Source organism: Ovis canadensis, chromosome 17 (genome assembly GCF_042477335.2).
Source record: "Ovis canadensis isolate MfBH-ARS-UI-01 breed Bighorn chromosome 17, ARS-UI_OviCan_v2, whole genome shotgun sequence".
Classification (NCBI taxonomy): Eukaryota; Metazoa; Chordata; class Mammalia; order Artiodactyla; family Bovidae; genus Ovis; species Ovis canadensis.
In genome coordinates, this window is record NC_091261.1 from 23,575,560 (window position 1) to 23,600,800 (window position 25,241).

At 38.4% G+C, this 25,241-nt stretch overlaps 1 protein-coding gene across 4 annotated transcripts in view; it reads left to right on the forward strand.

Annotated features, from left to right (window-relative positions):
- The window catches only part of ANAPC10 (anaphase promoting complex subunit 10), an 88,701-nt gene extending 69,995 nt beyond the window's left edge, over positions 1-18,706 (forward strand). For 2 of the 4 annotated variants that reach the window (XM_069556786.1, XM_069556787.1), the window contains exon 5: positions 8,740-9,289. In XM_069556786.1, the coding sequence (XP_069412887.1) occupies positions 8,740-8,790 (51 nt within the window). In that variant the 3' untranslated portion in view covers positions 8,791-9,289. Of the gene's footprint in view, positions 1-8,739; positions 9,290-18,390 lie in introns of those variants that run through there. The other 2 variants (XM_069556781.1, XM_069556782.1) reach the window with 1 other exon arrangement.
- The last annotated feature ends 6,535 nt before the right edge of the window (positions 18,707-25,241 follow it).

Consider the following 25,241-nt stretch of genomic DNA (forward strand, 5'->3'; position numbering starts at 1 on the left):
CGTTTTAAATTTGCTATTTAAAAATTACTCACATATGTGAAAAGTCTTAGTATGCTAGATGTACAAACACAAGGTTTTAACATGTCTACCATGCATACAAATTCTGTTTCTCAGTTGTGTTCTAGGATAAAAGATAAACTAATGTAAAATGTAAATGAAATGTGCATTTGTTTATTTTAGAGCTCATTTAATAGCACATCATAATTTATTTGGGAGCTCAAGGCCTGGGAAAAAGCTGAGCCTTGTATGGCAAGAGAAGCCCTGCAACTATGTGCAGGCATTGCTGCAGTTGTTTCTCTGTGTGCTTGGCTCTCCCTCCTCCCCCAGGTCAGGAAAGCACCACAGATCGTCCACGTGCACATGTAGCTTACTTAATGCAAGAAAAAGAGCTTTATGCGCATCCCAAAGCTAAAGTGTACCTCTTCCCATCCCTGTCATAATCCTTTCCATATCTTTTAGAGGTAATCACTGTCATAACCTTTTATGATAATTTCTTTAGTTTAAAAAAATTAGTTTTCCCATCTTTGCCTGCATCCCTAAGCAATAGATTCGTGTCTGTTTTTGATCTCTTAACTGGTTTATTTGGTATTGTCAGATTTCTCCCTTCCCCCTCTTTCTTTCTTTCTTTTTTTTTTTTTTTTTGGCCAACTTGTTCTTTAATTTTCAGTTATACTGCAAATTGTCTTAAGTTTTATTTTTTTAGTTTATTTTTGCTACCGTAAAATATGCGTGTAAGTTAGAAGTCTGAAAGGACCGTGACAGCACTTACAGGAACAGCGCTTCTCTCTCTACCCCACACCTCCATCCTGCTCCTCAGGAGCACAGCTCTTATTCTGAGTTATTTTAGCCATTTGGGGGAGTTCTCTCTGGTATTCGCTTTCATATTTCTAAATGGCGTATGTGCAGATCTGCATAATATGTGTCCAGTTCAGTCGCTCAGTCGTGTCCAACTCTTTGCAACCCCATGAATCACAGCACGCCAGGCCTCCTTGTCCATCACCAACTCCCGGAGTTCACTCAGACTCACGTCCATCAAGTCCGTGATGCCATCCAGCCATCTCATCCTCAGTCGTCCCCTTTTCCTCCTGCCCCCAATCCCTCCCAGCATCAGAGTCTTTTCCAATGAGTCAACTCTTCACATGCGGTGGCCAAAGTACTGGAGTTTCAGCTTTAGCATCATTCCTTCCAAAGAAATCCCAGGGCTGATCTCCTTCAGAATGGACTGGTTGGAACTCCTTGCAGTCCAAGGGACTCTCAAGAGTCTTCTCCAACACCACAGTTCAAAAGCATCAATTCTTCGGCACTCAGCTTTCTTCACAGTCCAACTCTCACATCCATACATGACCATAGGAAAAACCATAGCCTTGACTAGACGGACCTTAGTCAGCAAAGGAATGTCTCTGCTTTTGAATATGCTATCTAGGTTGGTCATAACTTTCCTTGCAAGGAGTCAGCGTCTTTTAGTTTCATATAATCTCACATAGTGTGTGTGTACGTATCTATAAAGACACGGTCTAATGAGGTCTTGTGCTCTGCTCAGTTGCTCAGTCATGTCTGACTCTGCAAGCCCGTGGACTGTAGCCCACCAGATTCCTCTGTCCTTGGAAATTTTCAGGCAAGAATACTAGAGTGGGTTGCCATTTCCTCCTCCAGGGGATCTTCCTGACCCAGGAAGCGAACTTGCGTCTCTTGTGTCTCCTGCATTGGCAGGCAGGTTCCTACTATGAAATATTAGGATTTAGCCCTGTAATCCTATTTCTTCTCTCAAAAACTTTTCTTTATTTTCCTAATATAGTTTTTCTTGCTATTTACTAAGTCATCATACCCATTTTCGCTGTCATGACCACATTAGTCAAAATCATTATTTTTGTAGAATTAATGATTGCCTCATTTTTTCATCTGAATTTTAAAAATGTTATCAGCTGTTGATATATCCCTAAGTTCTCTGACAGATCTTTTGAAAACTTCTGGGAACAGTCATACATCCTTTCTCAGTTTCACATTTTTTTTTTCATGTAAGCATCCCTACTGTACCTTCAGCCTGGCTACTGTGTCCATGTGTCAGTCAGTGGAAGTACATTCAGAGAAGCAGAGCACTGGTGTATGCGTGTGTGTGTGTGTGTGTGTGTGTGTGTGTGTGTGTGAGGGCTGGTATTGTATAGAGTAGTTTTGTTTGAAGGATATTGTCTTACACAAGTAAGCGTTGGTTAAATAAATTCTGCAAGGCTGTTGCTTTCACATCTGAATGCTGGAGCTTGAAATCCACAGGGCAGGAAGTCAGAAGTGAAGATGATAAAGTGGTGAAGGGCAGGGCCGAGCTAGAACCCATACACCAACTCGAGGAACTGAGATCCACATCAGTTCTCACTGCCCCTCACCTTGTGATGTCAGTGTGCTGTGGAAGGAGTGATGCCCTTTCTCATGGAGCAGACACACACTCGTCTTGGGAGGCAGAGAACCCACAGGAAGACTCAGGGGAAGATGGAGCAGTTGTAGGCCTGGCTGCCAACCCATGACAGCGGGGTGTGTCCGCATGTAGTGACAACTTACGTGGGTCCCTAGTTTGATGATCTACAAAGCCTGTAGACTCACCTACCTCCAAAGGCAGAATGGCCGCTGCTTCACTCCTGCCGTCCAAACCTTGCACGAAAATCTCTCTCATGTCTCACCTAACCGGAAACATGCCAGGAAGGGGATTCCAGAAAATGCAGTTTGGGTTAGCACAGCTGGCATGGTAGGGAGCCACCGTGGTGGCCTGGAGGCCGTTTCTCTTAGACCTCTGACTGATGGCCCCAGCTGCTGCTTTTCGGTATCCAGCACCCCATCAGTGCCCCAGAGTGAGCACGGCAGGGATACTAACTGAGGCTCACTCCTGGAGTGAGCTGACAGGAGTCCTCTGACGGGCAGCCGTGGCCTAAGGACTCCTGGACAGCCATGCCAGACTTTCACGAGAACTGCACTGCAGTATCACACATGACCCCACCCTCCTCCTTCCCCCATCTCCTTCTCCTGGGCTCAGACCTGCACTGCTGCCTAACAGCTCTTCCAGCCTTCCCTGGCTCCCTCCCCACTTTCTCTCACAGATGTTTCCTTTAATAAGTTTCTTGTATATCTGTTTCTGTCTTGGTGTCTGTTCAGAGGACTTGGACAAACAACTATCTTCTTAAGACATCCCTTCAACATCATCTTGGGAATTTCCTTCATCTTTTTTGGTATATTCCTTGTTCTTTGGGTCCCAGGTCTTCATTTTTCTTGACTTTCTTCCTCTTTTGGTGAAATGTATCCTCCATATGGGAGGTAAAACTGCTGAAACCTTGCATGACTGAAAACTTTATTTTAATCTCACCCTCGAGGGATGATTTGGCTGGGTATGGAATTCTTGTTTGGAAATAATTTTTCATCAGAATTTTAAGCACATTCTCCATTGCCTCATAGTTTTCTGTATAAATGTTGAGAAATACAATGCCACTTTTGATTTCTGATGCTTTGCCTGTGACCTGTTTTTCTCTGTAGAGGCTTTTAAAATTGCTGTACCTTTGATGTTCAGAAATTTTATGATGGTTCTGCCATGGTGTGTGTGTGTGTTTCCTTCATCTTACTGAGTGTTTGTGGTTCGCGTCAGTGTGGAAACACCTGTCCTTTAGTTCTGGGAAGTGCTCTTATGTTCCTTCATAGTTTTCCTCTATTTTCTCTGTTCTCTCTTTCTGAATTCACATTTGTTAGCAGTGATTCTTCCTGCATTGAGCCACTGATTTTCTTATTTTCTTTCTCTTTTGTTCTCAAATTCCAAGCAGTTCATATAACTTTGTATAATTAAATGTGTGTGTGTGTGTGTGTTAGTTGCTCAGTCGTGTCCAACTCTTTGCGACTCCATGGACTATAGCCTTCCAGGCTCCTCTGTTCGTGGGATTTCCGAGGCAAGAGTACTAGAGTGGGTTGCCGTTTTCTTCTCCAGGGGATCCTCCAGAACCAGGGATCAAACCTGGATCTCCTGCATTGCAAGCAGACTCTTGACTGTCTGAGCCACCATGGAAGCCCTGTATGTGTGTGTATATGTATGTACATTCATACATATACGCATACATATATACATACACACACGTGTGTGTGTGCGTGCACATGTGCATGCATGCAAAGAACTGATTCATTGACAAAGATCCTGATACTGGGAAGATTGAGGCCAAGAAGAGAAGGGGGTGACAGAAGATGAGATGGTTGGATGGCGTTACTGACTTAGTGGACACCAGTTTGAGCAAACTCAGGGAGATGGTAAAGGATTGGGAAGCCTGGCGTGCTGCAGTTAATGGGGTCGCAAAGAGTTGGATGCAACAGTGTATATGTATATTTCTAAGACCTATTTTTGCTTCTTGGTCTTTTTTATAAAATAGCATTCTATTCTTGTTTTAAGGGTGCTTTCCTTTATGAAGCTGAAGATACTAATAAAGCTTTGCTTTGTTTTTAAATTTCTTGTCCTCCCTTTATTGCTTCTCGTCAGATTTCCTTTTTTGTTTTTGCTTTTTTTCAACTTTTGTTTTTTGTTCTTATTTTCATTTTTGTTTTTACATGCATGGAGAGCCTTGGCTATTTTCTCATAGCCTAGGCGTGAGGCCCAGATTAGCAGTTGGGGAGCCGTTTCCTGCTCGTGATGGAATCTGGTGCTTACCAGGCCTTAGAGCAGTGTGGTCAGGCTGGCACCCTCACCTCTGTGCATGCAGGCCACCTTCTCAATGAGGCCTGTTGTGACTACCGTATTTAAAACTGCACACGCCTGCCCTCTGGTGCTTCTGATCCTCCTTTTCCTGCTCTGTATTTTCCCCAAAGCTTTTTTTCCCCTCAGAGCACTTTTATTACCTAGTACTTATATAATGCCTTATTTATTATATTTGTTATTCATTTTCCGTCTTCCCTCCATAGAGTATTGGCTCCATAAGAGCGGAGATTTTGTTATTTTTTTTATTTTCACTGATATCTTCCAACCACCTGGAATAGTGCCTAGCACAAAATAGGCATTCAATAAATATTTAATTAAATTGGGTATACTCACATCACTGTGTGTACCTCTCATCTTACGGATTTGTTCTTTTTTCGCTTTTCTCTTTTTCTTATGGTCTTATTTTTTCCCAGAAAATAGCAGTTCATTCATTGGCCTAGAGGCATAGGGTGAAGGATAGGAGATGGGATGTGGAAGGGGCTCCAGGGTGATCTGCCTGGGATTCAGCAGCCCTGTAGCTGAGCAAGATGAAGAGAGCTGAGGTTCACTGTTAAATGTCTAGACATTCACTCCATTAAAAATATATGTATATATGCTGCCATCTTGTCTTGTTTTACCTCAATCTAGATCCTCCCTTCTTTAACCTGTACAGATAATATGAACTTTTAGTTTTCTATGGGAGTAGGAAAGGGAGGGTCACCTGCCTACTTAAGCTGGGGACTGGTGTGAATCTTGACATCAAACTGTTTCCTAATTGGATAACTTGTTTTCCTGTTTGCATATTTGTTTATTTTTAACCTAACCTGACCCTCCTACCTTCAGAACTACCTGGTGCTTTCACTTTCAGAGATATTAGGTTACAGTGCACCGCGCTTCTTGACTTCTCCCATCCTGCCTGCTTTTGTGGATTTATACATTTTTCAAATTCTTTAGCTGTCATTTTTGTTGGTGTCTGGGAGTCTATTATTTCCTAAACTATTTTGCAAAGGATTTATAAATTATATTCATCAAAATAGTATGTGCATGAGAAATAATGGATGATTAGCTATAACTCCTGAACATAAATAAATTTCCAATAAATTGATAATTTCCTTTTACTACACCGGTCACAGTTTCCAGTAATCCAGGACACAGTTAAGTCCACACTTTGTTGACTGATGAACAGATTCTACTAGATTCGAGCAGTAGTACGATGGCATTTAAATATCCTCTTTGGAAAGTTTAAAAGTACTTTGTATATATGTGTTTGTATACTTGTGTGTTTTCTCGTGTCAGGAGAGATGTGAAAAAAGATGTAAACTTAATTGGAATCTACAGTTAGCATTTAAGGAGTAGAGTGTGGGGACTGAAAAGCAGAGGGCCATAAGTTGGAATAGTTGTTCACATTAACCATGAGTGCTAGGGTTTTGAAAATGAAATAAAATCTTGGTAAAAGGTTATGTAGTTAGTGAACTTCAGATGTAAAGAAAAATTAGAGTTAGGGGGGCCAGGCTCTCATGTGACAGACTAGAAGTGCTTGTATTATTCTTATATTTAAAAATATAAAAAGAATTCACTAAACTGGAGCATATCCAAGACACTTGACCCATTTTAGATGACATATAGTCGATGTCCCTTTGCCCACTCGTGATCTCTGGTATATTTTCAGTCAGCTTCCTGCACAGTGTAAATTTGCTTTTGCCCGACTGCAGGTTATATGGCTAAAATGTGGGTCAAGGGCCATTCAACATTAGGCAGAGGAGATAAGCAGAGTCTAGATCATGCTTACAGTGTTAAGGATCATGGATTTATTCTTAACTATAACAAGAAACTAATGAAAGGTTTTTCAGGTTTACATTTTTGCCTGATGACTCTGCTGCTAATCTGAGCTTAGACTGGAGGAGGACAGAAGCAGCTACGGTAAAATTGGTTGAGAGGTCACTAGAAACAGTCCTGGGCAGCAGGTATTGCTGCTTACCAATGCCACATGCCCCCATCTCCTTTCCTTGCCCAGAGAGACCACTTCCCACAGTAAAGACAGAAAACGCCTGGTACTCCATTTCCAGCTTCCGTTGCAGTTAGTGCAGAGAGGCATGTGATCCAGAAATGGCCAATGGGAAATCTGATAGCTTCAGGAAAACATTTTCCTCTATAATTAAAACAGGAGAAAGCCTTTTTGGACATTTGGTGTGTGAGAACATGATGCTTGCAGCTGCTGCAGAGATCATGGACAACAGAGTATATATGACAGCAGAAAGGTCTGGGCCTTTTTTTTTTTTCAACTTTTTATTTTTACATGGATGCAAAAAGTCCACATACTGTGTGAAAGGCTCATTGAGTTTTCGTGAATTAAAGAAATCTATATAATCAGCAACCAATAAAAATCCAGAAACCCTCCTTATGCTTTCTTATGTGCTCTCAAGGTTAATCATTATTTTGACAATATGGATTACTTTCACTTGGATTTTTAAAAAAATCTGTTTTGTTTTTGTTTTCATCTTTCAGTGTTTTGCATTAGGAGATGGCATCATATTTTGTATATACTCTTTTGGGGTCTGGCTTGCTTTTACTTGGGTTTCCGTGGTAGCTCAGATGGTTAAGACTCCGCCTGTAGTGCAGGAGACCCGGGTTTGATCCCTGGGTTGGAAAGATCACCTAGAGAAGGGAATGGCTACCCATTCCAGGTATTTTCACCTGGAGAATCCCATGGACAGAGGAGGCAAATGCGACTGAGTGGCTAACTTTGTTTGTCTGTTTTATTCAGCATGTTTGTAAGAGTCATCTGTATATTTGGGTAGCTACAGATTGTTCATTTTCATTCCTGTAGAACATTATGTTTTGTGAATGTACTCCAACTTATTCATTTGACTGTTGTTATGTATTTGGGTGGTTTGGCTAGCTGGGGCTCCTGTGAATATTTTCATATACACACTGTTGAATATATGTATGCATTTCTGTTGGGTGTATATCTCTTTGATTTGTAGTAGTTCTTTAAATAGTTAAGATAGGATTCCTTTTCTACACATAGGCATAGGCATATTTCCCAATCTGTGACTTGTTTTCTCCACGCTCTTGATTATATCTTTTGATGAACAGAAGTTCTTAATTCTGAAATAGTTGACCACTATTTGTTGATTGATGCTTTTTGTGTCCTGTTTAAGAAAATTTTACCTAATCCAGAGTTACAAAGATATTTTCTTTTGGAAGCTTTAGTTTCTGACTTTGACATTTAAATTCAAATTCGTCTGAAACTGATTTTTTGTTTATGGTGCGAAGTGAAGAAATCAAGATTATTATTTTTCCCTCAAAATGGAAATCCAGTTCATCCAGCATCATTGCTTAAAGAAACTTATATAAATAACAAACCTATATATAACAAAAATATACATAGTTTTGTGATGGATTTTAAACCCTCTGTTTCTTCTTTTTGTTCATCTTTTCCCTACTGCACCAGTGAGTGTCATCTTTGACAAAAATCAGATGTCTTGTAAATTTGTGGGTTTGTTCCTCAACTCTGATCTCTTGGGTTGTTAGTCTGTCTTTGCACGAAATCTGTACTGTTGCAGTTATCACTTAGGTTGACCTTGTATCCAGTGGCCTTGCTAATTAAACTTTCTTATTAATTCTAATAGTTTATAGATTCTTTCTTAATTTTCTAGATGTATAGTCATATAATTTACAAGTAATATTATTCTTTCTTCCCTTCCAAACCTATTCATCTTCTCCCTTTCCTTCTGTCCCTCCCTCCTCTGTTCCCTTCCATTTTCCTTGCATTATTGTGCTGTTCATGACCTCCAGTACAATGTTGAATAGAAGGGGTCATAGTGGATGATTGTCTTTTTATAATCTCTTTGGAAAAGATTTTAATATTTCTCCATTCTATATGATGAGGGTAGGTTATTTGTTTGAAAGATTCCCTTTCATATTAAAGAGACTGTAATCTGTTCCTGTTTGCTAAAAGTTAAAGTCATAAATGGATGTTGAATTTGTCAAATACCTTTTTTGTGTCTGACAATGATTATATGAGTTTCTCTCTTTTTTCTATTTAGTTCAGTTCAGTTCAGTCGCTCAGTTGTGTCCGACTCTTTGCGACCGCATGAATTGCAGCACGCCAGGCCTCCCTGTCCATCACCAACTCCCGGAGTTCACCCAAACTCATGCTCATCGAGTTGGTGATGCCATCCAGCCATCTCATCCTCTGTGCTCCCCTTCTCCTCCTGCCTCCAATCCCTCCCAGCATCAGGATCTTTTCCAATGAGTCAACTCTTCGCATGAGGTGGCCAAAGTATTGGAGTTTCAGCCTCAGCATCAGTCCTTCCAGTGAACACTCAGGACTGATTTCCTTTAGGATGGATTGATTGGATATCCTTGCAGTCCAAGGAACTCTCAAGAGTCTTCTCCAACACCACAGTTCAAAAGCATCAATTCTTCAGTGCTCAGCCTTCTTCACAGTCCAACTCTCACATCCATACATGACCACTGGAAAAACCATAGCCTTGACTAGACGGACCTTTGTTGGCAAAGTAATGTCTCTGCTTTTCAATATGCTATCTAGGTTGGTCATAACCTTCCTTAATAAAAGTCAATTACATTGATTAATTTTTAAGTGATAATCCAACTTTGTGTACCTGTGCTAAACTCCACTTGGTTGGACTTGCTACTCTCTTGTTTTAGATCTTCTTATGTTTCATAAGAAAAAGTGGTCTATAATTTTTTTTTCTTAAGGGAGGGATATTTTTATAATGTTTTTATGAGGCCGGAACAACTTGTTGGAACCAAAGTTGTTCTGGCCTCATTAAATTTTTTAAAAAATATCCCTCCCTTTTCTATTCTCTAAGCATTTGTACAGAGTTGATACCATTTCTTCATTAAATATTTGGAAGAATTGAATGGTAATGCCATCTGGATCTGGAGTTTTGCAGTGGATTTTAAATTACAAGGCAATTTTTTAAATAGATATAGTTCTATTCAGATTTTCGATGTCTTCTTTTTGTTATTTTTGATAAGTTGTATTCTTCAAGGAGCCTGTCAACTTTGTCTTCTGATATATGTGTGTGTGTATATATTATATATATGTATAATCTGTTGAGTCAATCTGATAAATTCTTAATTTCAGATGTTTTATTTTCAGCTCTACCATTTCTATTTTAAAAGTATATTCTAATTCTCAGATGAAATTATCATTTCATTTATTCATCTTTCCCTCTTCTTAGCTTGGTTAATAATAGTAATGATTTTTTGATTCATTGCTAGGCTAGACTCTAGATCTGTGCTGTTTAGCCACATGTGGCTTTCGGCTAATCTTAATTAAGATATGTATGGTATAAGTGTAAAATGTCAGATTTTAGCGATTTGATACAAAAAAAAGTATGTAAAATAGCTCAGTAACTTTACATAGATCACATGTTGAAATGATACTAAAATGAAATTAATTCACCTGTGCTGTTTACAATGTAGTTCTCAGCCCTCAGAGATTGCCAGACACTCTGCTCTTCTTCTGAGAGACCCTTTGCTTATCCGTTCACCCTCCTGTTCTAAATAACTTCACAATTTAGCAGATATTTTGAAGGGAAAATAGGGCGTGTGCTTAAAGATCTTGAGGTTTCTAAGCGTGTCTTCTCTGAAAGACCACACTAGTCATAGTTCCATGTGTTTCAAGAAGCACCTCTCTATTTAGGCAAAACTATGATTTGTAACATCTCACCTTGTCCTAGAATCGGCAAACACCCCCATGCTTCAGGTGAGTACAGAAAGACAAGTTACCTCCCTGAGGTTCTCCCCTCCCCAGACTGTGGCCTCCTATAGTCCTCTTTGTTTTAGTGGTTCTCTGACAACTCTAAAATGATGATTTGAAGAGATGCTGGATCATCAAAAAAGCAAGAGAGTTCCAGAAAAACATCTATTTCTGCTTTATTGACTATGCCAAAGACTTTGACTGTGTGGATCACAACAAAATGTGGAAAATTCTGAAAGAGATGGGAATACCAGACCACCTGACATGCCTCTTCAGAAACCTATATGCAGGTCAGGAAGCAACAGTTAGAACTGGACATGGAACAACAGACTGGTTCCAAATAGGAAAAGGAGTATGTCAAGGCTGTATATTGTCACCCTGCTTATTTAACTTATATGCAGAGTACATCATGGGAAATGCTGGGCTGGAGGAAGCACAAGCTGGAATCAAGATTGCTGGGAGAAATACCAATCACCTCAGATATGCAGATGACACCACCCTTATGGCAGAAAGTGAAGAAGAACTAAAGAGCCTCTTGATGAAAGTGAAAGAGGAGAGTGAAAAAGTTGGCTTAAAGCTCAACATTCAGAAAACAAAGATCATGGCATCCAGTCCCATCACTTCATGGCAAATAGATGGGGAAACAGCAGCTGACTCTATTTTTTTGATGCTCCAAAATCACTGCAGATGGTGAGTGCAGCCATGAAATTAAAAGATGCTTACTCCTTGGAAGGAAAGTTATGACCAACCTAGATAGCATATTAAAAAGCAGAGACATTACTTTGTCAAGAAAAGTCCATTTAGTCAAGGCTATGGTTTTTCTAGTGGTCGTGTATGGATGTGAGAGTTGGACTGTGAAGAAGGCTGAGCGCTGAAAAATTGATGCTTTTGAATTGTGGTGTTGGAGAAGACTCTTGAGAGTCCCTTGGACTTCAAGGAGATCCAACCAGTCCATCCTAAAGGAGATCAGTCCTGGGTGTTCATTGGAAGGACTGATGTTGAAGCTGAAACTCCAATACTTTGGCCACCTGATGCGAAGAGTTGATTCATTCAAAAAGACCCTAATGCTGGGAAAGATTGGAGGCAGGAGGAGAAGGGGATGACAGAAGATGAGATGGTTGGATGGCATCACTGACTCAATGGACATGGGTTTGGGTGAACTCCAGGAGTTGGTAATGGACAGGGAGGCCTGGCATGCTGCAGTTCATGGGGGTCACAAAGAGTTGGACACAACTGAGCGACTGAAATGAACTGAACTGAATTGTCTGATAATGAAAAGAAGAAAAAAAATTTTCCTTGTGATGAGAACTCTTAGGACCTACTCTTTTAACAACTTTCCAAGGTATCGTATAGCAGTGTTAGCTATAGTCATCATGGTATACATTGCATCCCTAGTACTTACCTTATCAGTTTTTCTTTTCAGTGATACTTAAGTGTGGCTAACTTGTTCTTGTCCTCCAGAGATTTTCTGCAATTTCTTAACACTTCTTCACCATTTTGGGCTTTTGGTGAAATTATTGTTTTTGACATTCACTTCAAATTTAATTCAGAATTGTTCCTGTAGATTAGTAGAACAGTCTATCTAGTTCTTATCTTTGTTATGCCTCTTTTTTTTTCAAACAGGTAACTTTAAGATTTAAACCGTTAAAAACTGTGTAAGCTTGACTCTCCAGGAACTCTTTCTGGAGGAAATGTCTCTATATAAAAACTCTTGCCGACTTACAAGTCCAGAATTAATGTCTTGACCCTCTGTAGCAGAGTGACTGATTTTGACCTCAGGGTGACTTTCTTAGGTGGGGTCACCTTCTTCACTAGGGTCAAAGAGCTTGCTTTCCATAGTGAGCTCTTTTAGTTGGCTTCTGTCTTTCTTGTTAAGCTGCCTTTGTGGTATCCTTACTTTCAACAAATTTGGAACTTCTGAAGTTTCTTTTGGATCCTGTTAGACTTTCTTTCTCTACAAGTAGGTCATCATTGCAGTTAACTGGTTGTATTCCTTCCGAAATGAAAGGATGGTTAAAATGCCAGAATCTGCTGCTTCATGTACAACAGTTCTCATATTGAGAGTCTGTAGAATTTTATCAACTCACAGCTGTGGTTAATGAAGGAGCACAAGGTGGTGAGAGAGGAGAGCAGAGGGCCACTTTCTTGAAGCAACTTTCAAGTCATTGTTCCTTCTCTCATTTATTTTCCAGGGATTTGTGATTAGCAATAGGAAACGACATATGAGCAGCTTTGTATTTGATATTTGATGTGATTTTCATTAACAAATTATTTTTTTTTTCCTTTTTAAGGTAAGCTTTGTTTATGGTGGAGTTAATCCTTTAAATCAACATATCCTTAGAGGATATCCTGAAATAAATCGGAGCCAGAGTAGAGCTAGTGACTTAGAGGTTACTGATAGGAAGCAGATCTTGGAGCCAGGCTGAGAGATCACTTGAGAGAAACTCTTCATAAGAGAAGTTTGCCAACCCCTGCCCTACATCTATAGTTAGCAGAATTGGGGGTATCTAGCCAGTAAAAAATGTTAAATGAGGGTATATATGGAAAAAGAGCCAAAAGGGGAGTTGGTAAGAAGAAAGAATGAGCAGGAATATAGAAAAATTTACATTTCAATGGTCATGGAAATTTTATTTATTGACATCAAAATCAGAAATGGGGAAAAGAAGAAAGTTAAATTGGCAGAATTTTATCTTTTATTAATTTTCTGTTTAAAAATACAAACAATAGTGTAAATATTTTTCACTTAAACTATGTTAGTCTTTTAATTATTGTTATAAAAAAGGCATTAAAATTATATCTACTACACATGTTTTTGTTTAATCCATGAAATAAGTTAAAATATGGCAGGATCAGAATAATAACTCTTTGGAGATGACTGAGAATTTTAAACAGGAGACAATAGAACTGAAGTCGATACATGAGTTGATTTTTATTATTCTCAGGCAATGTAGTTGATTGTGAAGCTATTTGAGAGATGTTAATAGCTATACATACTTTGTAATATACTTTTAGTGACTGAGATCAGTAATTTTCTTATGTTTTGAAGAAATAATATACTAATAATATTTATTGAATAATTTACTGTGTTTACAATTCTGTACTATCATGCCCCAAATTATACACTACAGAATCTTAGTATAACTTCCATTACATTGAAGCATTTAAAAAATACTCCAGTAATAGCATTGAGTCTATCAGAAGTAGAAGTAGATAGATAATTAATTTGGTTAAATTTATTCAAAACATGATGCTATTGAAGTGCTGCATTCAGTATGTCTCAACATGTCAGCAAATTTGGAGAACTCAGCAGTGGCCACAGGACTGGAAAAGGTCAGTTTTCATTCCAATCCCAAAGAAGGGCAATGCCAAAAAATGTTCAGACTTTTGTGTACCATTGAGTACCATTGTGTTCATTTCATATACTAGCAAGTAACGCTAAAAATCCTTCCAGCTAGGCTGTAACAGTATGTGAAGCAAGAACTTCCAAATGTACAAGCTGGGTTTAGAAAAGGCAGAGGAACCAGAGATCAAATTGCTAACATTTGTTGGCTCATAGAAAGGCAAGGAAATTCGGAAAAACGTCTGCTTCATTGACTCTGCTAAAGTCTTTGACTGTGTGAATCATGACAAACTGTGGAAAATTCTTAAAGAGATGAGAATATCAGACCACCTTCCCTGTCCCCCAAGAGACTTGTAGGCAGGTCAAGAAACAACAGTTAGAACCAGACATAGAACAACAGACTGGCTCAAAATTGGGAAAGGAAAATGTCAAGGCTGTATATTGTCCTCCTGCTTATTTAGCTTATATGCAGAGTACATCATGTGAAATGCCAGGCTGGATGAATCACAAGCTGGAATCAAGGTTGATGGGAGAAATATCAGTAACCTCAGATATGCAAATGATACCACCCTTATGGCAGAAAGTGAAGAGGAGCTCAAGAACCTCTTGATGAAGGTTAAAGAGGAGAGTGAAAAAGCTGACTTAAAACCCAGCATTTGAAAAACGAAGATCATGGTATCTGGTCCCATCACTTCATGGCAAATAGAAGGGGGAAAAGTGGAAGCAATGACAGATTTTATTTTCCTGGGCTCGAAAACCACTGTGGATGGTGACTGCAACCATGCAATCAAAAGACACTTGCTCCTTGGAAGAAAAGCTATGACAAACCTAGACAGGGTATTAAAAAGCAGAGACATCACTTTGCCAGCAAAGGTTCATATGGTCAAAGCTGTGTTGTTTCCAGTAGTCATGTACAGATGTGAGAGTTGGGCCATAAAGATGGCTGAGAGCCAAAGAATTGATGCTTTTGAATTGTGGTGATAGAGAAGACTCTTGAAGGCCCTTGGACAGCAATGAAATCAAAAGTCTACCTTAAAGGAAATCAACCCTTAATATTCATTCGAAGGACTGATGCTAAAGCTCCCATACTTTGACCACCTGATGTGAATAGCCAACTCCTTGGAAAAGGCCCTGATGCTGGGAAAGATTGAGGGCAGGAGAAGAAGGAGGTGACAGAGGATAGGTAGGTAGTTGGCATCACCAACTCAATGGATGTGAGAGCAGACTCCAGGAGATGGTGAAAGATAGGGAAACCTGGCGAGCTAAGTCCATGGGGTCACAGTGTTGAACCCAACTTAGTAACTAAACAACAACAGTAAGGAGTTGAACAGAATCTTAGTTCTACTTTTTTGTCATTATTGAGATTCATTATTGCATACTTACCTGGAAAATAGATTATTCTAGCCGGGAGTGCTTTTCCCCTCCTCTGAACTCCTGTGGGTATCCATTATAGTAGTTTCCTATTGTTGCTATAGCACATAGCCACACACTTAGTGGCTTAAAACAACACACGGTTATTATCTTACAGTTCTGAAGGTCAGAAGTGCAGAATGGGCCGGGGCTTGGAGGCGCCGCGGCGGAGACGCGCGGGGATCGCGTTCGCCTGGGAGCGAGGCGCATCATGCCGCGTCCACACACCGGAGAGAAAACTGAGAATGAAATTGCTTTGGCAAGCTAAACTGAGCTCGATTCAGGACTGGGGTGAAGAGGTAGAGGAAGGAGCTGTTTACCATGTCACCCTCAAGAGAGTTCAGATTCAACAGGCTGCCAATAAAGGAGCGAGATGGCTCGGGAATGAGTCATAAAGCATCGGAGACAACTTCAACATCAACAACACATTTGGCCCAGAAACAGTGCAGTGGTGGTCAAAAAGTTTTGCAAAGGAGACAAGAGCCTTGAGGATGAGGAGCTCAGTGGCCAGCTGTCAGAAGTTGACAATGGCCAACTGAGAGCATCATTGAAGCTTATCCTCGTACAGCTACATGAGAAGTTGTACAAGAACTCCACGTTGACCATTCTGTCCTCCTTTGGCCTTAGAAGCAAATTGAAAAAGTGAGAAAGCTCGATAAGTGAATGCCTGAAGAACTGATCCCAAATCAAAAAATTATTGTTTTTGAAGTGTTCTCTTTTTCTACACAACAGCAATGAACCATTTCTCGATCCGACTATGATGTGCGATGGAAAGTGAATTTTATATAACCAGCGGTGACCAGTTCAGTAATTGGACCGAGAAGAAGCTCCAGAGCACTTCCCAAAGCTAAACTTGCACCCAAAAAAGGATCACGGTCACTGTTTGGTGGCCTACTGCTGGTCTGATGCACTACAGCTTTCTGAATCCTGGCGAAACCATTATGTCTGAGAAGTACGCTCAGCAAATTGATGAGATGCTCTGAAAATGGCAATACCTGCAGCCGGCATTGGTCAACAGAAAGGGCCCGGTTCTTTTCCACAACAATGCTTGACTGCACATCATATAACCAATGCTTCAAAAGTTGAATGAATTGAGCTACAGAGTTTTGCCTTATCCATCATATTCACTGACCTCTGGTCAAGCATCTCAACTACTTTTGGAAGGGAAAATGCTTCCACAACCAACAGGACACAGAAAATGCTTTCCAAGAGTTCGTCAAACCCCAAAGCATGATTTTTTTTTTCTTTGTATAGGAATAAGCAAACTTATTTCTCATTGGCAAAAATGTGTTGATTGTAACGGTTCCTATTTTGATTAATAAAGTTGTGAGCCTAGTTATAATAATTTAAAAAAGAAAAAGGAAGTGCAGAATGGACCTAATGGATTAAAATCAGGTGTCAGTAAGGTGGGTTCTTTTCTGGAGATTGCAAGGGAGAGCTGTTCATTGCCTGTTCCATCCTTTGGAGGCTGCCCACATTCCTTGGCTTGTGGTTGCCTTACTCAGTCTTTGCTTGCATCACCACATCTCCTTTTCAGTCTGTCTTGGCCTTCCTCTTATAATGACCCTGCGATTAGGTTCACCTACCCAGGTCATCCAGGACAATCTTCCCATCCCCAGGTCTGTAACGTAATCACATCTGCAAAGTCATTTTGCCGTGGCAGTTAACATATTCAGGGAAGTTGGGGAAGGGCATGGACATCCCTAGGGACCCATTATTCTTCCTACCACATCTTTCTCCTTTTATTTATAATCATCGGATGTCAGAGCTAAAAGGGGCATTGGATGAAAACTTGTCCAGTCCCTTTACTTTATATGTGAAAAACTGAATGAAACCAGAAAGGCTGTTTGTCTTTGTCTGCCTCTAAAGCTCTATTGAAAGATTTGAAATAAGGCCTTAGTTATGTTTTTTTGTGCTTAACTGTACTTTTATCATAAGTATACAATATTTACTGCCTGAGTAATTAAAAGGTAAGTCATAGAAGCCAGGTATATCTTATTTCTGACTCAGCTATTTTAAATTACTGCTAATGGAAGTTTATAGAAAGTGACTGAAAATACCATGAAGGGTAGGGATTCATTTATTCTTATATTTTAAAATTAAAAGAAAGAAGTTATTCAATCTTAAAAATGACTACCTTTTTTAAGATGCCAATTCTCTGTCTCTTGCCCAACTCTCCTTTTGTCTGCTCACCCTGCTTCATAAAAAATGAAAGACGAAAGAAAGAAACAGAGAAGAAAGAAAAGAAGGGAGAGAAGGAAAAAAGGGACAGTGGTGTTCACTTAATAGTTTTCCTAGAGTAACTCATGGAATCTGGATTGAGTTTCTTTGATATTCATTGCTATTGGGATGGATTAATATACTATCTGTAATAATATCATGTATTATCTGTAATACATATCTTTCATGTGTATTCAACCCAGGGATGGAACCCAGGTCTCCCACATTGCAGGGAGATTCTTTACCTGCTGAGCCACAGGGAAGCCCATTCAATAACTAAGATAATTTAAAAATTAGTGTTTATCTTATAAAAACTATTTCATAAATTTAGGAAAACTTTTTAAAATTTAGGTTAATTTTTTGAATTATGATTTTTTTTTTCTCTTGTTACAGAAGGATAGCTTAGACTCTTGGTTAAAATAAAATGAAAATTTTTTTAAGTTTATCTGGAAAAAATTTTAAAAATCTAGATTTTAGGTTTAGGTTGTCATTCATACTAGATAAATGACTTACTGTTTTCCAAGAAAAAAAGCTTTGTCTGATGCTTATGCAATGACTGATTTTCTTTTGATATTCTTGTAGTTTATATAGAATCTGATTTATTGTTAGGTGAGTTTGGATATATTAGGCATGGTTCTTAAAATAAAATATACCAGAAGCATAATCAGTCTTTTCTTACTTGTATCACTATGGTTTTCCATTGACCCTATACATCTATACATGTCTAAATCTAAACTTGTATGTTATACAAGTTTCATTAAATACTGAATTGCAAATAATTCTATTTTTATTTTGTCTTCTAAGATGGTACATATAGGTGCATAACAACTGTAAAACCGTGGACCATGCCAGAAGTGCCAAATAACTGATAGTTTATTATATTGTCATGTTCTCAGTGAGAAAAATGTTAATTATAAGTCAACTTTAGAATGCATTTGTTATAATAAATTACGTTTGTTGGGTGAAAACATAATCTGACTCTTCTTTTCTTGACAGCAACTTGAATTGGTGGAACCAAGTGGCTGGATTCACGTTCCCTTAACTGATAATCACAAGAAGCCAACTCGCACTTTCATGATACAGATTGCTGTTCTAGCCAATCACCAAAATGGAAGAGATACCCACATGAGACAGATTAAAATATACACACCAGTGGAAGAGAGCTCCATTGGTAAATTTCCTAGATGTACAACTATTGATTTCATGATGTATCGCTCAATAAGGTGACCTTAGAACAAAAGTCATTAAACATCTTATCAGTACATATTAAATCTGGTTATCTTTATTGAAAAATAAACTAATTATTTTGCAATTTGGTATACATTGAAAAGTATTTTATTGTAACTTTAATAAATACATTTTGGGTCATAATATCTTTATTTTCTTTAACATATAATAAGGCTCACATATTTTATAATTATTAAAAATGAACCAATGATTTAATTTTCCTTATACCAAAAGAAAATCAATTGAACTGAAAAATTTTAAGATATATACAAGTATTTTTACTAACTAGGTAATTATTTTATATAGTGATCATGCATTAGAGTAATGATGTATTGCATGTTTGGGGAAAAAAACTATGTTTTATCTATAGGTATTATCTTTAATAAGTCAAAATTATTATTAGTTTTTCTATCCAGAGGAATGTCTTATATTAATGCTAGGCCTTAAAAAAATTTTTTTTTTAATTTGTTTATTTGGTTGGTTCGAGTCTTAGTTGCAGCACACAGGATCTTCCTTTGTGGCACACGGACTCTAGTTGTGACATGGGTTTAGTTGTTCCACAGCATGTGGGATCTTAGTTCCCCAGCCAGGGACCTGTGAGCCTCTGCATTGCAAGGCAGATTCTTAACCCCTGGACCACCGGAGAAGTCCCAATACTAGGCCTTTTAGAAACCTGTCAAAATAAGCTTAGCATTCAGTGTCTTATGAGAGCCACTCTGATTTGGGGAGTGTTATTAATTGTATCATAATTGTTGTACTTTCATGAAATATTTTTAACCCAAGTTGTCTATATCCTAATATTGTATCAGATTGCTACTATAATCTACTGTTTATCCTAGTTCTGATGGTGCTTATAGGATAGTTAATTTCAAATTTGTGTCTGACACTGAAGTCCCATTCCCTAAGGGATAATGTAGCTCACAAAATTTTTTAAAAGATATGAAATTATTCTTTACATATAAAAATATTTAAAGGTGCTTAAATGAGTTTTCTTTCCATGGTTTAACATGAATCCATTTGATTCTGTATGTCTTCCCCAACGCTACTTGCTGCCCCATATCTCTTACTTTGGGGGAGACAGAACTTCCCTATATTGGCTAATTGTTTTTCTTTTTTTTGGCTGTGCTACATGCTTGTGAGCTCTTAGTTCCCCAGTCAGGGCTCAAACCTGGACCCTTGGCAGTGAAAGCATGGAGTCCTAACCACTAGACCACCAGGGAATTCCCACCCCTTATTGGCCCTTATTTGGGAAAGATTCCTCAGAGGTTCTTGCATTACTGGGTAGACTGAAGTCTTAAGTTAGCAAAGTTTAAAAAATAATTATGCGTTTGATTTTATTGTGGCAGATTTGATTTATTGTGGCCACTGATTTATGTGGATTCTATAAAAAATGAAGGTTTCATATTTTTCACTCAGCAGAATCTCAGCTCTTTTTCTATGAGTTCCACAAAGAGTTTGTTATTTTCATTTTCTCATTAGAGTAAGAAGCATGGTAGGTGACTATATGGTCAGCAAGAAGTCTGTAACCAAAACTCATTTGAGATCAGCAAATTAATCCTGAATACAGATGTGAGGTACTGGGAGGGAAAGAAGAGACAGCTGAAGAAAAACATGGATAGGAGTTTTAAAACAGGAGCTAATCAAGGAAGTAAGAAGAGTAATATATAGTTGGCACTGTATTAGATGTTCTGTGTTAGTCTGATAAGGAAAACGTTCATGTAAACACAAGGTCTTCATCTAAGATATAGAGAAATCTAATAAAAGGTACAGGAGGTTTTAATAGTAATAATTATAATTTATCAGATGCAGTCTGTTATTTCCTACTATCCTAATAGCTTGTAAAGAAACTCCTAAAAGTAGTAGGGATTAACATTGCCGGGAGAAATATCAATAACCTCGAATATGCAGATGACACCACCCTTATGGCAGAGAGTGAAGAGGAACTAAAAAGCCTCTTGATGAAATGAAAGTGGAGAGTGAAAAAGTTGGCTTAAAGCTCAACATTCAGAAAACAAAGATCATGGCATCTGGTCCCATAACTTCATGGGAAATGGATGGGGAAACGGTGGAAACACTGTCAGACTTTATTTTGGGGGCTCCAAAATCACTGCAGATGGTGATTGCAGCCATGAAATTAAAAGACGCTTACTCCTTGGAAGAAAGTTATGACCAACCTAGATAGCATATTCAAAAGCAGAGATATTACTTTGCCAACAAAGGTCCATCTAGTCAAGGTTATGGTTTTTCCTGTGGTCATGTATGGATGTGAGAGTTGGACTGTGAAGAAAGCTGAGTGCCAAAGAATTGATGCTTTTGAACTGTGGTGTTGAAGAAGACTCTTGAGAGTCCCTTGGACTGCAAGGAAAACCAACCAGTCCATTCTGAAGGAGATCAGTCCTGGGTTTTCATTGGAAGGACTGATGCTGCAGCTGAAACTCCAATACTTTGGCCACCTCATGCGAGGAGTTGACTCACTGGAAAAGACTCTGATGCTGGGAGGGATTGGGGGCAGGAGGAGAAGGGGACGACAGAGGATGAGATGGCGGGATGGCATCACTGACTTGATGGGCTTGAGTTTGGGTGAACTCCAGGAGTTGGTGACGGACAGGGAGGCCTGGCGTGCTGCGATTCATGGGGTCACAAAGAGTCGGACACGACTGAGCGACTGAACTGAACTGAAGGAGATTGTTGGGAAAATCAGTACGTTTTCTGCTTCTGTTCCCTTTCCCTGTTTTCCATAAGCCAGCTGGCTGACTACATCATTAGGCATAGGATAACTTGGTAGTGGAAGATTATGGAGGTAATGGGTCCCCTTATTTTAAGGATAGCAATGCATAATTACCTGAAGCAGTTTTATTTCTCTTTTGAAAGTGTAAATTATATATCCAATAAAAGATTTGTATCTAGAATATATAAAGAACTCTTATAACTGAATAGGAAGAAAAAAACCCAGTTAAAGTGAACAAAAGATTAAGCCAACATTTCACCAAAGAAGACATATGATTGGAAAATAAGCATATGAAAAGATGTTCAACTTCATTGGATGTTAGTGAAATGCAAATTGAAATCTTAATGAGATACCATTTCATAGCCACTAGAATGTCTGTGATTAAAAAGACAATTGCAAGTGTTAGTAAAGGTATGGAGGAACTGGACCTCATGTCAGATTGCTGATAAGGATGTAATTGATATATAAACACGTTGATAAGGAATTTGGTAATTTTTTTTTTTAAGTTTAACAGATACATACTATATGACCAATCATTCCTCTTACAGGTATTTACCAAAGAAAAAAGAAAGTGTATGTCTATACAAAGACTTGCACATGAGTGTTCATAGCAGTTTTATTTGTAGTACCTAAAAATTGGAAGCAAAGCATATGTTGTTTAACAGGAGAAGGTATAAACAAATTGTGGTAAATCCATGTAATAGAATACTACTCAGTAATACAAATAAATGAAGTTAATTAATACACAACAACGTGGATAAATTTCCAAATAATTATGCTGAAAGAAGCCACTAAAATGACTACAGTCTGTATGATTCCATTTTTTTTTAATTCTAGCACATACTCTGGAGAAGGCAATGGCACCCCACTCCAGTACTCTTGCCTAGAGAATCCCATGGACGGAGGAGCCTGGTGGTCTGCAGTCCATGGGGTCACTAAGAGTCAGACACGACTGAGCGACTTCACTTTCACTTTTCACTTTCATGCATTGGAGAAGGTAATGGCAACCCACTCCAGTGTTCTTGACTGGAGAATCCCAGGGATGGGGGAACCTGGTAGGCTGCCGTCTGTGGGGTCACACAGAGTCAGACCCGACTGAAGTGACTTAGCAGCAGCAGCAGCACATACTCATCAAGTGATAGAAAGCATATCAGTGATTCTCAGATGGGGTATAGAGAGAAGTCAGAGGGATGAATTACTTGAGCGGATGACAGAAATGTTCATTATCTTGACTGTGGTACTGGTTTCACAGCTATGTACATACAGCAAAATTTGCCAAGTTACACATTTAAAATGCCTTAATAAAGCTTACTTTAAAAAAATAGCTTATTCTACCTGTTTCACATAGGAATCACCCCAAATGCTAAACTCAATGTAGTTATATTTCTTACTGTATAAAATCTGAGAATATAAAACTAGCATTGAAAATCCATTTTAACAGTTAAAACAGTGACAGCAAATTCATGGGTCCATCTGTAGTCAGTATACATTTTTGAGTATTGATAAAACTGCAGTTGTGAGATTTAAATGTTTTCATTTCACATGTAATCAAAGTATTGGACACTTTAAATCAGTTTATCACCTGAGGAAATATTGTCACAAGAAACACTCCATAAAACTGTGGAATTATGAAATACAACAGTTCATTGAAGAGTAGTAAACACCCAACTTATGAAAACACTAACGTGTATTGAGTGTTGAATTAGATGTAATAATAAAACCAAAGTAACTCTGATGCAGACTTTGCTTTCCAGTTGCTTTTAGTCTACTGAGGGAAATAATAGGTCTCTGATAACCAGGTCAGAATTTAGAGCGGTAAGATCACTCTGTAGAAAAGAGAGTTGACGTCCTGTTCAGAAGTTAGAGGTAAAGTTGGAGAAGGCACTGTGAAGGAGGTGGAATTCCGGAAAGAAAGACTGTTTGTAACATCAGCCAGCTTCCTCACTTTCCAAGCTTATTCTCAAATCCAAGCTATCGTCGTTTTTACATGAATAACAATGATTAATTTGAAACAGATGATGTGTATGTAAGGAATCCAGTGATGTTTCGTACGTTTGAAAGCTTCCAATGATTAAAACACAGGCCAGTCTTGAAAAGTAATTTTTGACTCCATGGCTCTGTTTTTTTTGTTATTATGACTACTAGTTACAAATTTTTATGAGTATAAAGTTTTGACTCAGATACAGATATTTGATGTGTTTCTAGTGTTAGAAAATTTTGCTTTAAATTCTTAATGTCTTCTTATATGCCATTTTTAATTGATTTCTTGGTTATTAGCTTGTTTTATCAGTTACTTTTTAAAATGACGAGTTGCAGAATATGGTAAAGCATTAGGGGAAATAATACTTTGCAGTTGTGGTTATTTGGAGACACTTTTGCTTTGTGGATCTTTTAAACCAAGATTACCTTCTTTTGCCCACGTTGTTTGGCTTTCCTCACTTCTGCTGTGACTCCCTGGGGTATGGTGTTTGGAAATGTTCGCTGTGCAAGGCTGTTTACCAGCCATCTACAAGGAGGCTCTCTCTGCTTCATGATCCGCCATTTAGTTGAGCCTGCCTCTGTGCAGTGGTGTCTAGAAAGCGTTAGAGAGAAGACAACAACAACAAAAGCCTCAGGGATTACTTTATTAATTATCCACAATAATGACTTATTCTATTAACAGGACATATCCAAAGGCTAATTAATTAGGACTCCCCCCACTATAAATTCAAGAAAATGTCTATAATCCATGGCAATATTATATGAAAAGTTGAAATCATTCTTTAGTAATATTAACCAGTCTATATTTTAGTTTTATGTGTAAGTACCCTCCCTTTTTTCTATGGCTAATCCTACCATGGTTGTTTATTTTCTCTTGTCCTTTCTGGTTAATAGAACCGATTGACTATTTTGCCAACATAAGCAAAATTACACCAATTTAAAGGTAATCTACCTGCTTATGAAATCTTTTTCTGAGTGAATTAATATTTCAGGAAATGATATTTCACATCATGTATCACTGAAGCTCTAGTATTTACCATCTCAGTTGTTTTAATTATTGCACTTGTGGCTGTAAACTTTCCACTGATGGAATTCAGTGATCATCATAAGATGTTTTTCCACTGGGCATTTACTTTTCCAATGTTGAGAGCAAATTATGATTCTCTCCCTGTGGTCCTAGAAGTAACTCCCCCAACTATTTTTATAGACTTTATTCTGAGACTGGCTCTCCTCTTTACCCTGGCATTCATCTATAGCTGGAGATCCAGATTTTAACAGATCATTTCCTGTTATTACTACAGCAGTATCAAAATGCTGATCGCTTACCAAAAAGCAAAGTATTCAAAAGACTGAAGTAGAGCGTTCAGCCAGCTGTTTGTTTTTCAGCTGTTAAAATTCATGAAAATCACAGGTTAAATGGATGTGAAGACAAAACGAAATAGACTGACTGTAGGCTTAGTAAAGAGAAGGATGATTACAAGCCGCTAAGTTACAACAGCTGTTAACTTATAACACACTCAGGTGTCTATCAAGACAAAGGAAAGGGATTTTAATGTTTATTTTAAAACTTTTATTTCTTAAGGTAACATTCAGTAACTGATAAGAGATGCAAGGAACTTATTCTTCAGAAGTCTTCTTTCATTTTTTGCCCATCATCTGGGCTATTTGGAACAAAATTCATTTCTTTCTTGAAATCTTCAACTGCTAGGCTGGTATTTGGTTGTACTTTTGAATCTTCTCCTTCATCTTTCTATACTCAGTAACTGTAAACCCTGAAGATTCTTTCTCCACATGAATTATCACTTTCAGTTTCACCTCATTCACATCTTTCTAGGTCAATTCAGTCTTAACAAAAAAAGAAAAGGTACCAGATAAAACTTTCTAATCTTGCAAACTGGAATAGATGCTCACA